This window comes from Ostrea edulis, chromosome 1, assembly GCF_947568905.1.
Source record: "Ostrea edulis chromosome 1, xbOstEdul1.1, whole genome shotgun sequence".
Taxonomy (NCBI): domain Eukaryota; kingdom Metazoa; phylum Mollusca; class Bivalvia; order Ostreida; family Ostreidae; genus Ostrea; species Ostrea edulis.
Window position 1 is genome coordinate 49170097 of NC_079164.1, and position 13666 is coordinate 49183762.

The window sequence follows — 13666 nt, forward strand, 5'->3', positions numbered from 1 at the left end:
GTCAGACAAATTCTAAAATTGCATGTTAACTATTTAGCTTTGGGTGAAATTTTGAATTTTAAAAAATCGTATAATAAAAAGACAATGGTTTAGATTAATATTCAGTTTAAATCAGTTAACATGAGAAGTTGCAAAAAAGAGATAGCTGATTAGATTTTCCCATGCTCTGGAACAGATTCAGACAGTTAGCACATCTTGAGCAGGCCATGAATGTAATTATGGGATATCAAATATGCATCTTGACTTGGCTATGATTTTAAGTTTGAAATACCAGATTAATGTTGGGATATGACCAGTTGACACATGGGTAGGTCAGGATTGATACAATGAATTATATAGAACATGACTTGGGGGTCCCCTATGGCTTTCCATATTATGGGTTGGGATGGCCAAGATTGAACCTTGACTTGGCCAAGATCGTAAGATGGAAATACCAGGGTTAATGTTGGCAAGGGGCCAAGATCGCATCAAGAACATGTCACGAGTAATCCTGGGATATATAATGTGCATATTGACTTGGTCATGGTTGTAAGATGAATAGGTTGGCAAGGAACCAAGATGACATCTTGAACAGGCCATGATTGTAATCATGGGATGACAAAGATGCATCTTGACTTGACCTTGAATTTAAGTTGGAAATACCAGATTAATGTTGGGATATGACCAAGTTAACATTCCGGGTTGTCAACATGGGTAGGTCAAGATTGATACAATGGATTATATAGAACATGACTTGGGGGTCCCCTATAGCTTTCCATAATTTAGGTCTGCATTTGCAATTGCCATTTTTTGGTCTCCTTTGAATGAGTGAAATGACAGTAGCATCAAATTACACAAAAATGTAATAAAAAGTGAAGATAACGAACAGTGGACCACAGGTGAGATCAGGTGCCCTCTATATTGATCAGACCAATGGAGACCGTATCAAAATCAGTATGTAAAGAACGGCCTAACGATTAGTGTGAAACATGTCAGACAGCATTCGACCTGACACCAGGTTGTATTTGCAAATAAGATCATTTTAACGACTATAGAATTAACTTGTAAGATGATTAATGTCGACTTGTCAGAAAATTATGACGACTTACTGGAAAGTGATGTCAACATGTCAGATGATTATGTTAGCTTTTCAGATCTTTATGTGGACCTGTCAGATGATTATGTTGACTTTTCAGATCTTTATGTAGACTTGTCAGAAAAATATGTTGTCAGCTGGATGGTACAAACTTGGCATGGACACATTTTCATGTTGAATTTTTAAACACGTGACCAAGTGACAAGTCGACAAAAGATCTAACACGTCAACATAAAGATCTGACAAGACAACATAAAGATCTGACAAGTCGACATAATTATCCGACAAGTGGTGGCAGAACTATGCCACCATAATATTAATGATGCTCTTTATGAACTCAGTACGATTTAAAAAAAATTCGATGAGACGTAATACAATATTGCAGGCGACACGTGTGCTTCTTGGACCCCTTTAGCCTAGATACTCTTAAAAATATGATTGAAGTGAATTTTCCTTTCTAAATTAATATCAAAAGAAATAGGAAGACGATATTCCGTGTTGTAACTAGTTCCTTCAAAGTTTTCCTAGTCTTAGTTTATAGAATGGCGTTCTTCGCAGAACGGTACACGACATCCTGGTAACGCACCGAGTGCGCTTTGGCTCTGACCTATTTATCTTGTTACACAAGAGTTCTAGCACTTTTGCGCTGTTTTCCACTACATGTATACATGTAACTATAAATAAACAACAAAAACAAAACTACAAAAACATTTTATGCTAAATGCTTGAAACTGTCGCCAATTTGACCAAGAACTGAACATTGTGTCTACGATACGATCTTTCCATTAAAAGTAACCAGAGTTTAAAAAGCAATAGTCAGAGTGCTGTACATCATATGATTCCATTGTATATTTGTAAAAAGAAAAATATCTGCGTATAAAAGTTTTGAATAGTATTGACGAGAATTTCCTGAAAAACCGAACACAGAGACGATCAGTATTACACTAATTCGATGTTTACAACTTCTCTAACCAGTAAAACAATTTTCTCTCCCAGTCCGATGGTATATGGGGTTTTATACCCCTCTCCGCTATAAGTTGGTCTTCCGGAAACTCTGCAGGTGTTTCTAGTTTCCATTTTAAAATGTTGAATTTTTTCAGAATCGCCACCAACGGAATCCAGCCCATGGCAGAAATGATCAACAAGGCGGCAATAAACTTACACCATGACGGCCATTCCGTTGTCACGTTGTCCGCCTGAAAAAGAAAATGAAACTATTCTAAAGTCCATTACCGCAAGCGAATTTTATTCCTGAGCGAGAAATATCCGCGAATATTTGTCTTTGTGAAGCAGTCTGTCCAGTCTTTCACATATATTAGACTAAGTATTACCGTCTAAAACGCGTTTTTCATCGGCGGTTTGTGAATAAGACTTGGTTTACAGGTATCTGATGGGCCAACCATAAACTCTAACAATTGTGCCCTAACTCAAGGTTATGAAAAACTAATGAAACAATGATAATCTAACATTTACACTCTATGAAATACCTATAGGCATTCTTAAAATAACTTTATATAGCTTACTTTTGAAGGTATCCATGCTTCGTAAGCTGCGGTGCTTATCATCGATTTGATGAGACTTGCAATGAAAATAACGATAATAACGATCGGTGAGACGTACTTCCACATAAACAACCAATAATAATTCGGCCTCTGACCAGTCATTAGTTCTATGTCGTCACCAAACCTTAGAAAACAGAAAGTTTTGATTCATCCAATGATATATTTTAACCCGCAAAGTTTTGTTTTATTACACAATTAAATTAACTTTGGTTGATATTCCGTTTTACCTTTTAAGTCCATACATGTAAGTAAGACCTAGGAGCTCTCCAAGGGCGATAATCAGAAGGGGAATGTTACCACTGTATTCGTCAAACAGTACAAATATGTAGGGACCAGCTGAATCCGCAAAGCAGAAGGAAAGAAGAAGGGACACCAAACAAAGAACAGCTGAAAAAGACAGACAGACACATAGTACCTAAGTCACGGGCTATGTGTGGGTGCACGTAATGTTGCGTGAGTTCGTGTGTAAAGCTACTAAATTCTCTACATTAATAAATTACCAAACGGCTATTACATTAGGCCTCTAACCCATGGAAATCTTTTATCAGGAACTTCAAGAAAAGGATAATATTTTTGCATAACTTTAATCATTGAGAAATGGAGCATATAAACCTTGTCCAGAGACATGGTTTACATAAAAAAAGAAAGAACGAGTGGTCTTTACCGGCTACAAAATCTTTACGCATGTTTTTGACGAGATTCATGTCGATGACAGAAGTGACCACTCCCTCTAACATCCCAAACATACTGTCCAATCCCAACGTCAGCAACATTAGGAAAAACAATACTGACCACACCGGAGCCGCAGGTAATTGGTTAATAGCCTCCGTGAAGGCGATGAAAGCAAGTCCGGTTCCAGATCCGCTCTGAATTCCAACGAATTTATTCTTATTATTAGCCCTACATAATACTAGTTCGTTCATTGTATTTTGTGACATTTCAGACATTTAATTCGTATTCTTTTCGTAATGGATATATTTGATAAACATAATAGATAAAATATATCGGTGATTTAGAATATTTGCAAAGGAATTAAAAAATTGGCATACACAAGAAAATGAATTTTCAATTCTCCTATTCAGTTTTCAGTAAAGGAAAATTGTCTGGACGTATTCTAACCTTCTCGATCTCAGTTTTGATGTCGCAGTGTAGAAACCCCGTGGTCATATTCTGACTTATCAATAAATCATTATGGGCGGTACATGCCTTGAAACTCTTTGTTGCTCTGAATCCTGAAATGTTCAGAAATCTAGATTCTTTTTAATAGGCAAACCCGAAACACTGATAGAATACGATAAATCTTATAAACTTTATTTTTTCACTGCTGTGTTAGTCAGAAATTAACCTAATTTCTATTCAGTATATGGCTATTACGTGTCTCGTATTCACTGTCATTATCTGTGACTGAACGTCAGTTCTGTTTCCAAAAACTTATAAAACGGTCCAAATAAATGGAAAATCCTATCATCTTTCTTTTGCTTTATATACAAACATTTAATTACTTTTCGTTTGAAAATTAATTGAAACGTGGCCTTTGTGGTACTTACCCAAAATTGAGAAAATAACTACTCCTGCAAAGACGGAAGTTCCACAGTTGACAATAGAAACCAAAATGGCGTCTTTATAGCAATTGTTTCTAACAGGCATATAGGACGAAAAGGCGATTAAGCCTCCAAATGAGACACCCAGAGAAAAGAAGATTTGTGTAGCGGCCTCAAGCCAAACCTGTGGATCTCCTAGGCGTGCAAACTGCAAAGAACTCAAGTCTTTATCTCTGCAACATTATATACAACGTTCGTAACATCTCGCTATACAAAGTTAACTTTGAATTAGTTCGATCCATGGAAAATGTTTTGCCGTTTGATTTAGTTTTTAATTCTTTTTATTTTTAAATTTGATAGATAAAATCAGGAGCACATATGCATACACCTTCGCTAGCCAAGGGTTTTCGGTCCACTCCGCCCTGTTTATGGGGAGCGGAGTGGAGACTGAAAACCTTTGGCTAGCGAAGATGATATGCATACATCTGGAATAAAGAAATGTTTAAGTCCTTCTTCAAACCCATCGAGCGTCAGGCCACGAAAGAAGAAAACGAGAAGAACCAAGTATGGAAAAGTCGCTGTAACATACACAACCTGTAATGAAAAAATGTAGTTTTCAGAATTAATTAAAGAATTTGATCCACAAGCTCTTGATAGTACAAAAAAAAAAAATCACGTATCAATGCTAAAAACCACTTGACCAATCTACAGGGATTTTTTTTAATCTCATGTAGTTAATTTCAGCCACTTTGCTCATAACCATTACTTTATTTCTTTTCCGTTGAGAATATATTTCTTTACCGATTCAACTTGTGTCATGTCCATATATATATGTTTATGAATCCAATTGATCAGTAAGATAATGGTTATAAATATTGAAACTGGTAAATTTGAAAGAATTGATAATAAAATGTGTTTGAAAACATGTTTACTAAACAAAAGATACAAATATATTTGTTCCAACTACATGTTTTTAACAATATGTGTTCATCGCTAGTTTCAAATTTACCCCAATTTCAATACTCGTATTTATAGCTATAGACATATCGAAAACTTCCTCTGAGTTTAACCTATTAGTATCAACTTCCGTCCCTCTGGACAAATGAGCAGTATACAAAGTTTTCAGTCAAATTTAGATTTACAAATTTGCATGTGTCATGGATTTTTATGGCCAATTATACACGAGTTCAAATAAGGATTAACGAAAAATTAAGAATGAAAGTGCCAGTATTGGTTTTGAAGAAATCTAAGGCAAACTCGACGACATGTGATTTTAGTATATGATGTAATTTATGATTTTCAATGTACAATTTTTTGTAACACCAAGTGGTTGTGATTTCTTCATGTTTTTCGCTCGTGGGAATTGGACAAAGAAATGACAAGGAACGATCACATTGATAAAGGCGTCGTCTCTTACTTAGGAAAAAAAAATAAAAGTAAATGTTACCATCCTGGAGAGTGCATACTTTGCCTGATGAAGCGATGCCTTTGATCATACAAAGGAAAACAATGAGCCAGGCAACTAACAAACTGACCACTATCCACCAGTTCAGGGTACCACGATCATCAACAGAGGGCGAGATGTTCAGTGTTTCTCTGTACCAAAAATATGTCGTTGGACTGCTCATCTAAAATCACCAAATATTGTAACACGTTCTTAAACTTTATATACATGATCGTTAAAACATATCTGCCACTTTCCCCCAAAAAATCCATGTTTAGAAATCAATAGAGGTCATCTCCTAACAACGATCAACCTGTCTATAAATTTTTATGATCATCGAGTAAATATCTCTCTGCTTATAGGTCTGACAACTATTGCTGTCAATTTTTAGGTTGTTTAATAACTGCAATAATGTAGCCCCATCCGATTTTTTTTATTCTGACGATTTCGGGATAGGGCTACAATTCCATAGTATCTCCATAATGGTGCAAAATAATTTTATGAATAACCGATAATAAGCTCCGTGTTAGTCCCAAATGTTGTATACACCAAAATGAGTACCAACTTTGTGCTTGGGCATGTCTAATAAAGGTGTTTTCATTAAACAGCATGTACCGCATGCAAAGTTCTTCGTCTGCTCCGCCATGCTTGTTATCGCGAGGTCTCGTAGGTGGATCTACTGACAAACCTAGACATTGACAATCTGCACGAAAATGTAGTTACTCGAGCCACTCCGACAAAGAAAGGAAATCATATGGTTGCAGAAAGAATTTACACTCTGCTGTTCGTTTTCTAACTTGATATTAAATCTAAACTTTTTTTAATATCGACGAAATAGCTTTCTCCTCCGTACTTGTCCATTGATGTAAATACTACCTGATATGGTATATGCAAATAACTTGACAATCGAAAGTTGAAACTTCAGTACATCAAACATGGCGCATAAATACGAATCGAGAAATTCGAATATATCGAAATTGTTGAAAACGGTTGAATAGAACCTCAGAAATCGTAAGTGGCAGGTTGTAAATTTATATATTGACTAAGAAAAATAGAATATCATTTTATTTACGTAAAGAAAGTCAGCAAATGTTTAGAATGATCGAAAATGTTGCGGGAGTGAATCACTCCCGCGTTTACACCATTACGGAGATCCTAAAGAGTTGTAGCCCTTTACCCCCACCCCACCCCCACCACACCCCAAATCAGAGAGGGCTACATTATTGCAGCTAGCTGTTTTACGTCTCGTTATATGCAATCAGTAGTGGCCACCCATTTGTCATGACCAACATGTCTATGAAGCTTGATAATTATCAAGAATAGTATCAGAATGAAGATTTCTCAGTTATCGGTAGGACAACTCTTGCTGTATGTCTGCTAAAAGGTTCATGACGTTTGACCTTTCGACCTGAAAATCATTATGAACCCTATGCTACAGTTTACCCCCCCCCCTTTTTTTCAACCCTCAAGTGGAATTACCTTATATGTCATGGCTACCCATAAGAGAGTCCTATAATCTTTATTATATCCAATGCTACCCAATGTAATATTTCAAAATATTATTAGTAAATATTCACAACTTTAACTATATTTTTAATCAAAATTATGTATCATTTTTGATATATAATTATGTATTTCACTTTATTCACACATTCGGTTAAATTCGTTGTAATAGAAATGGTTGTATCTTTGAGAAAAAGAAAAGTGTAATTAGGTTTTTACAACACTAATAATTGACAGTGTCAAATAAAACACTCTCGAAAACACTCTCAAGCCTCACTATGTATTTTCAAAGTAAAACAAAATAAATAGAGTATATATACATGTATCTGCAGATTACATTCTTTAAAAAATCTTTCCTATAAAAAGGCTGACAATCTAGATTGAAAATGCCTTTACACAACTTACAATATTCATCTTCAAATGATATATTTTTTAAATACTAAAAAAAGTTTTTCTTTGGTATTTAAAGTATTTGTGGTGGTAGATCACAAATCGATGTCATTTATGAAGTACATGTACTCTTTTTGCCAACTAATGCTAGTATACAAATTGAATTCACACTCATTCTGTATCTGCTATCAGTTATTTTTCATCATTATTTGCTCATTACCAAACACTCCGAGACGTTGTTGGGACATTCAGCCCATGGTAACGAAGACCGGAAGCTGTTAACCAAGTAGTATAGACACCATGCAATGATTGTGTTATAGTACAGCGAGACCCAGAACGACACCATGGCGCTGGCTATTCCAATGCCACCGAGGTACGGAGAGATTTCGTTCCATGCACCAATGGCACCTTTGCGCAGACGCTGCCCTACCGCGAGCTCCAGGTAAAAGATGGGAATTCCCTCAATCGCCAACATGATCGTGTAAGGAATGAGAAAAGCTCCTACAAAGAATCCATATTTGAAACATACAGCGCGCGACTGTGATAATTAAATGCATTAAAATAGTTTCAAAAATAAATCAGAAACGAAAGGTGTAAATATATCTGTCTATACCAATGTATATTTGTACGTGGGTGTTTTGCCTTTAAATGCAATTGTTTTTAGATAGAACAATGTTTTAAGTAAGATACAAGACTCCGATGGTCAATTGTGTCAGATACGGGACTGATCATACAGCGGCTACGCGGCTCGTGCCAGTCCCGTATCTGACATAATAGACCATCTTCGTCTTGTATCCCTTACTTAGATCTGGTTTTTGGTGCCATCTGTCCGCGAGTGCATACATGTACACATTCAATGAACTCCGCGACCTATTTCACGGCTCTGTTGAAATTGTTGGGAAAAATGATTTCCGGTTTATTGTTCACCCCTTATTTAGAATAATAAGTAAGGGCTGACCAATATAATACAATGGTTTATTTCATAAGTTTAGAGTTTGTCCTTCAGACTATTTCCCTGTACTATCGTCCAAATCTGGAAATCATCAATTACCGAATAGGAAGATAGGTCTAGAACAGGTGATTTTCACATGTAACGTTTAAATAACTTACCTGTGAATAATATCGATACATACTTGAAAGGATACGTATCTTTATAAAAAATATACCGATAAATATAAATAATAAAATGTCTTTTTGGTTTGTTAAACGGGAGATGAAGGTCACATATTTTCTGCAATGTTTCAGTTTCAGTTTCTTTATTTCCGTGAGCCAAATGGCTCATTGGATTCACATACACACACATATATACACAGGCAGTACAGTAGATATATAGATATAATACATACAGGAACAGTATCCCGTTTAACAAAACATAGAAACATTTTATTATCTGAACAACACTGAAATAGAACGACTTTGCTAGGTGCCTTAAGATACACGAATGCTTGAATTTTAATCTTTAAACATACCAGCGGGTTTCATGTCCGAGATGTTGTTAGTTGAAACAAAAGTGTGGAGGAAAAACACATGAAAATGAAAATGGGCATTTATACCTACTTTCAATTTACGACTTTACTTTTAACTTCCTGAGACTGTCAAACACTTCATACCACAACATACCCTCTATTGATTTACGGTCAGACAGATGGACAGGGGAAAACTATGTCTTCCGAAATGGACATAATTAAATGAAAAAGTCTCAGGCAATGCTCTTGAAGCATTTCTTTCAAAATAGTGGCCCTTTTCACAAAAAAATATTTTAAGATGAAAACTAATTAATTTATTATTCTTCGCTCATTTATTTCTCAATGAGGAAAACTACGTATATACATTGATGATGAAACTTGATTCTTACTCAGTGCATAGTTGCACTCATTTGGTTATGAGACAGAGACAAAACATTACTATCGTATCTTAGTGGTCAGATTTGTTTTGGTGAAAATGGTCACTTGTTTATTTCTTACGAACGTGACTTTAGCATCATTCTTTTTAATGAATCGACATCAGATGATATCATAATTTTAATGATATTGAGATAAAAATTGGTATAGAAAAACTGTATGTTTGCCTTAGGTCTAGTCGTTATTGAATTTGTTTATGTAATTTCAAAAAAACTTTTCTTTGCATTGTAATTTCAAATATCTTCTAAAATCTAAACATTTTAAAAATAGTTTGTTTACCCAGGATTTCCATTTAATAGTCAACGTCATGCAACCTGACACATATATCTTTAGTATTTTTTTTTTTTTTTTTTTTTTGGTAGAATTGATGTCCTCTATTCAAGGTCACTCCGTCCTTTTGTTCGCCCTGTGTCGCCGCGTTTACATATGTATTCCTCTTTACTCTCTCGGCTGAACAAGTGGTTTTTGGTTTTTTTTTACCTGACCTTTCTTTTGTCCATAATGATAGCTAACATTACATGTATTTGTGCTACTTTGCAAATACTTAGATGTACTTGTTGTACATGATGGCATTGCTGAGGTAACATATGGATTAAGAATATAAATTAAAATAATCTGATAATATATCAATAAATGCATGTATGATTCCATACGATATCTTGTTATTCACCAATGCTTTATTTGATATTTCTAATGAATTAAATCAAATCGACAAATGCTCACCTCCCCCATTTTTCTGTGCTAAATATGGGAAACGCCACACATTTCCTAATCCGACAGCGTACCTGAAAACGGCATGTACAAGATATAGATATATATACGTGTGTGTGTGTGTGTGTGTGTGTGTGTGTGTGTGTGTGTGTGTGTGTGTGTGTGTGTGTGTGCGTTCTTAGCGTGAGCATAAAATGATATAAAACATTTGAATATTCATTTTGACTGGGATGTAAAAGAATATACAAACAAACGAACTCATTTTTACTAGTATAAAATGATTTATCAGTGGGTTGTTTTTGTTTTTGTTTTTTTTGTTTTTGTTTTTGCATTATTTTAATGGTTGTGTTGGTGTCTCCACATATGAATGCGTCTTCTAAAACTTAAAGGTTATGAAATATGTGAAATATGTGAATACCCCGCCGTTCTGTTCGTAGTACCTTATAGATTTCACAATGTCGGTTGTTCGCCCCACTCATACTTCTAAAAATGTGTAACTAATGACATGATGTAACATTCCAAATTATATCGACAATATTGAACGTGGACAGAGATAAAAACAGACGTTCACAGAGTGCCAACTCTTCAATATTCAGACCCCACACCAAATTTACTACACATAGACTACTAACTCAACCAGTTTCAGAGAATATAAACAAATCAATGCTCCCACATTCCCAATAAATTCATCATGTTAAATCTGAATCCCCACCATTCAAGAATTGTATGTTTAAATCTTTAAATATGAAAAAAAAAAACATGAAATTATGTTAAAATTTCACCTTGATTATTTTAATTAGATATATTTATTTCAAGGAAATCAATTAGAGCATCATCCAAAAACAATTTTTATGGACATATTTTATAATTCCTTCATTGAACTCTGATATTGTCGCTTGACAAATTGGGGGTACACGTAATAAAGATACTCTATTTTACTAATAATACTGATAGCCCCATCAGTTTTTGTTTTTATCATACCCTGAAATGAACAATCCAAGTATTTTGATTTTTAACACAAATTTTTTGAAAAATCACAAGCAGGTCCAGTTAAAGTAACTCACCCAACGACTGCCAAAATATATTGTGCTTTGTTGTCCCAGGTTTCCCTCTCCTCCAGGGATTCTCTCGAATTACTACCACTTTTTTCCGCAATGAGGACATTCGTGGACGTACCGGCAGTTTTGGCGGGGTCCTCCGACATCCTTTCTGTAGATTCACGCCAACTTTTTCTACTTCCTGTTTCCAGAGCGGATTCGAGTGAGTTTTTTCGAATTGGTGGGTACAGATCCGGTGAAAAACTTTCTTTTGGAACAAGTGAACTTGAACTCTCGACTGTAAATATGCTTGGGGTAGAAGTTGTTTCGGACAATGCAGGGTTATCATAAGCGTATTGGTTTCTCCGGCCCATTTGACGCCTCGGGGGATCGTGATCACGTGGTTTTGTTTTGCCGTGGTACATTATTGGACGAAGGTGTTGAAACCAATCAGGTCTGGATATTGAACAGATTTAACATTAATTAATAGAACAAACAAGTTACAATCTCTGAAAACACTTCAGTGATATGTATGTACAATGCACATCAAAATGTTAACCCGCTTACGTACAGCGTATTTATAACAAAGAAAAACCTGGAAATGTTTTTCAGTACGGAGTGTTTGCTCAAAGTACTACATGATACATTGTGAGATTGATCACTGTTCGTTATCTTCGCCTTTCATAGTTGTTATGGTTTTTTTTAGTACACTACACATTGGCAAAGTGAACGTTTAGCTGTCGAATTGTTGTTAATTGTATAATTGATACATGTAGGGATGCTTCCAAGGATAAACTATTGTTTTGCAATCCTTATTTGAAACACAAGGACAACTGTGTATCAAAGATACACTGTACATGTACTATACATCATATGTACAGTATATACTGTACATGTACTATACATTATATGTATACACTGTACATGTACTATACACCATATGTATACACTGTACATGTACTATACATTATATGTATATACTGTACATGTACTATATATGTACCGTACCTGTACTATATGTTTACCGTAAACGTACTATATATACACACAGAACATGTACTGTATATAATATGTGGTCAGTTCTTTTCCATGTACTTTTAAAGCGGCATCATAAATGGAGGTGATTCCTGAGGGTGGGGTGCATTTTTTATTTTGATATTTCATAGAATAGAGTTTTATATATAGTTAATTATATACTTCTCTCTAATTTATTTCGCAAAAGTGAGGTAACAGGGATAAAATATACCAATACAATCCGATTTAATGAAACGTGGATATGAGCAATCAAAATGATGCCTAGCGAATGATTAAATGGATTATATGTAATTATAAGACATAGGCTACATTATATCCACGGTGGTTGTAAGAAAGAAATTGTACTAAGAGTTGTTTTTCAAGTGGTTTTCTATTCTTTCGTCTTTTTTTTTCTTGATTCAACAGCCTCCCTCCTCACCTGACTTAAATTTAAAGCTATAAATGCACTTAACATAGAATCATGTATATGTCGACTTTAAATCAGATTACCTATCCTCAGATCAGTGTGGTATTTAACCGTAGTCTTCACGTTCATGCATTCGGCATTAATTTCTGTTAAATCACTAAAAATATACTCTTATGGTTTACGTCAAAATCCTAAAATTTCTCGGCGTTTTCACATTGAAGTGAGCAGGTGTTAGTAGAATGCTAATCATTAGCTAAATCAGAATTCGATTTAGCATTATAGTCATAATCCACAGTATCAATTCATGATATTGAAGTGTAGCATCACGGAATACTGTGATGGGAGCTTAACGTTCTATGTTGGTAGATGTACACATTTCATTCAAAGTTAATACAGACACGAGTATATGTAACCGTTCGTGCCTACAGATTACTGCTTATTACCACGATTTGAGAAAATCCCATCAGGAAATATAACTTTTTTTTATGAAAGAATAAACGACATGTATATTACACCGAATTGAGAAAAATTAGTAGTTTGCATACATATACCTTTTTGGACTCCGTCCTGAAACACACACTGATACTGTTCTTGTCAATCAAATGACTTCCAAGTTTGGTTTTTTCTTTTTAAGTTTTGCAACGGGTGACTGATTTTAATATACCTGTATACCCTGTCGTTGTGGGGTTTTATGGTGCTTCATTACACCACAATTCTATTTGATAGTCGCTAAACCATCTCCTATTGAGTGTGACTTCACCATCGAAAGACAGTTACAAACTCTCAATTATTCAATCTGATGTTTGGGTGTTGGTTCGGAATAAGAAAAAGGGTGTTTTGTTTGCAAATAAGATATTTTAGAGTTCAAATTTCACTGTGATTTGATACATAATATGAATATCTAATAAAACATGGTTAAATGACTCAAATAGACATTCTGATTTTTTAAATAAAAATATTCATGAAAATTAAACATCTTTATTTTTTGTTAATATTTATTAAATGTATCCTTATTATTCCGGAAAAAAATACGAGAACATTAATCTAATATAACACCACTC

The 13666-nt window shown here is 34.8% G+C and overlaps 1 protein-coding gene across 3 annotated transcripts; it reads right to left on the reverse strand.

Moving 5' to 3' along the window:
* Nucleotides 1-1770: 1770 nt before the first annotated feature.
* Nucleotides 1771-13270, reverse strand: LOC125651658 (sodium-dependent neutral amino acid transporter B(0)AT3-like). Of its 3 annotated transcripts, none has more exons than XM_048880366.2 (12): nt 13157-13270; nt 11192-11620; nt 10140-10201; nt 7736-8016; nt 5714-5806; nt 4662-4772; nt 4185-4386; nt 3757-3869; nt 3302-3503; nt 2865-3024; nt 2599-2761; nt 1771-2271 (listed from the first exon to the last, which is right to left on the reverse strand). In XM_048880366.2, the coding sequence occupies exons 2-12, from the start codon at nt 11587-11589 to the stop codon at nt 2032-2034; spliced, it is 2025 nt and encodes a 674-aa protein (XP_048736323.1). In that variant the 5' UTR covers nt 11590-11620; nt 13157-13270; the 3' UTR covers nt 1771-2031. The 3 variants fall into 3 exon arrangements, with proteins under 3 accessions (XP_048736323.1, XP_048736316.1, XP_056009000.1); XM_048880359.2 differs by having other exon boundaries at nt 5645-5806; XM_056153025.1 differs by lacking the exons at nt 10140-10201; nt 11192-11620; nt 13157-13270 and adding an exon at nt 8985-9065 and having other exon boundaries at nt 5645-5806.
* Between the last annotated feature and the right edge of the window lie 396 nt (nt 13271-13666).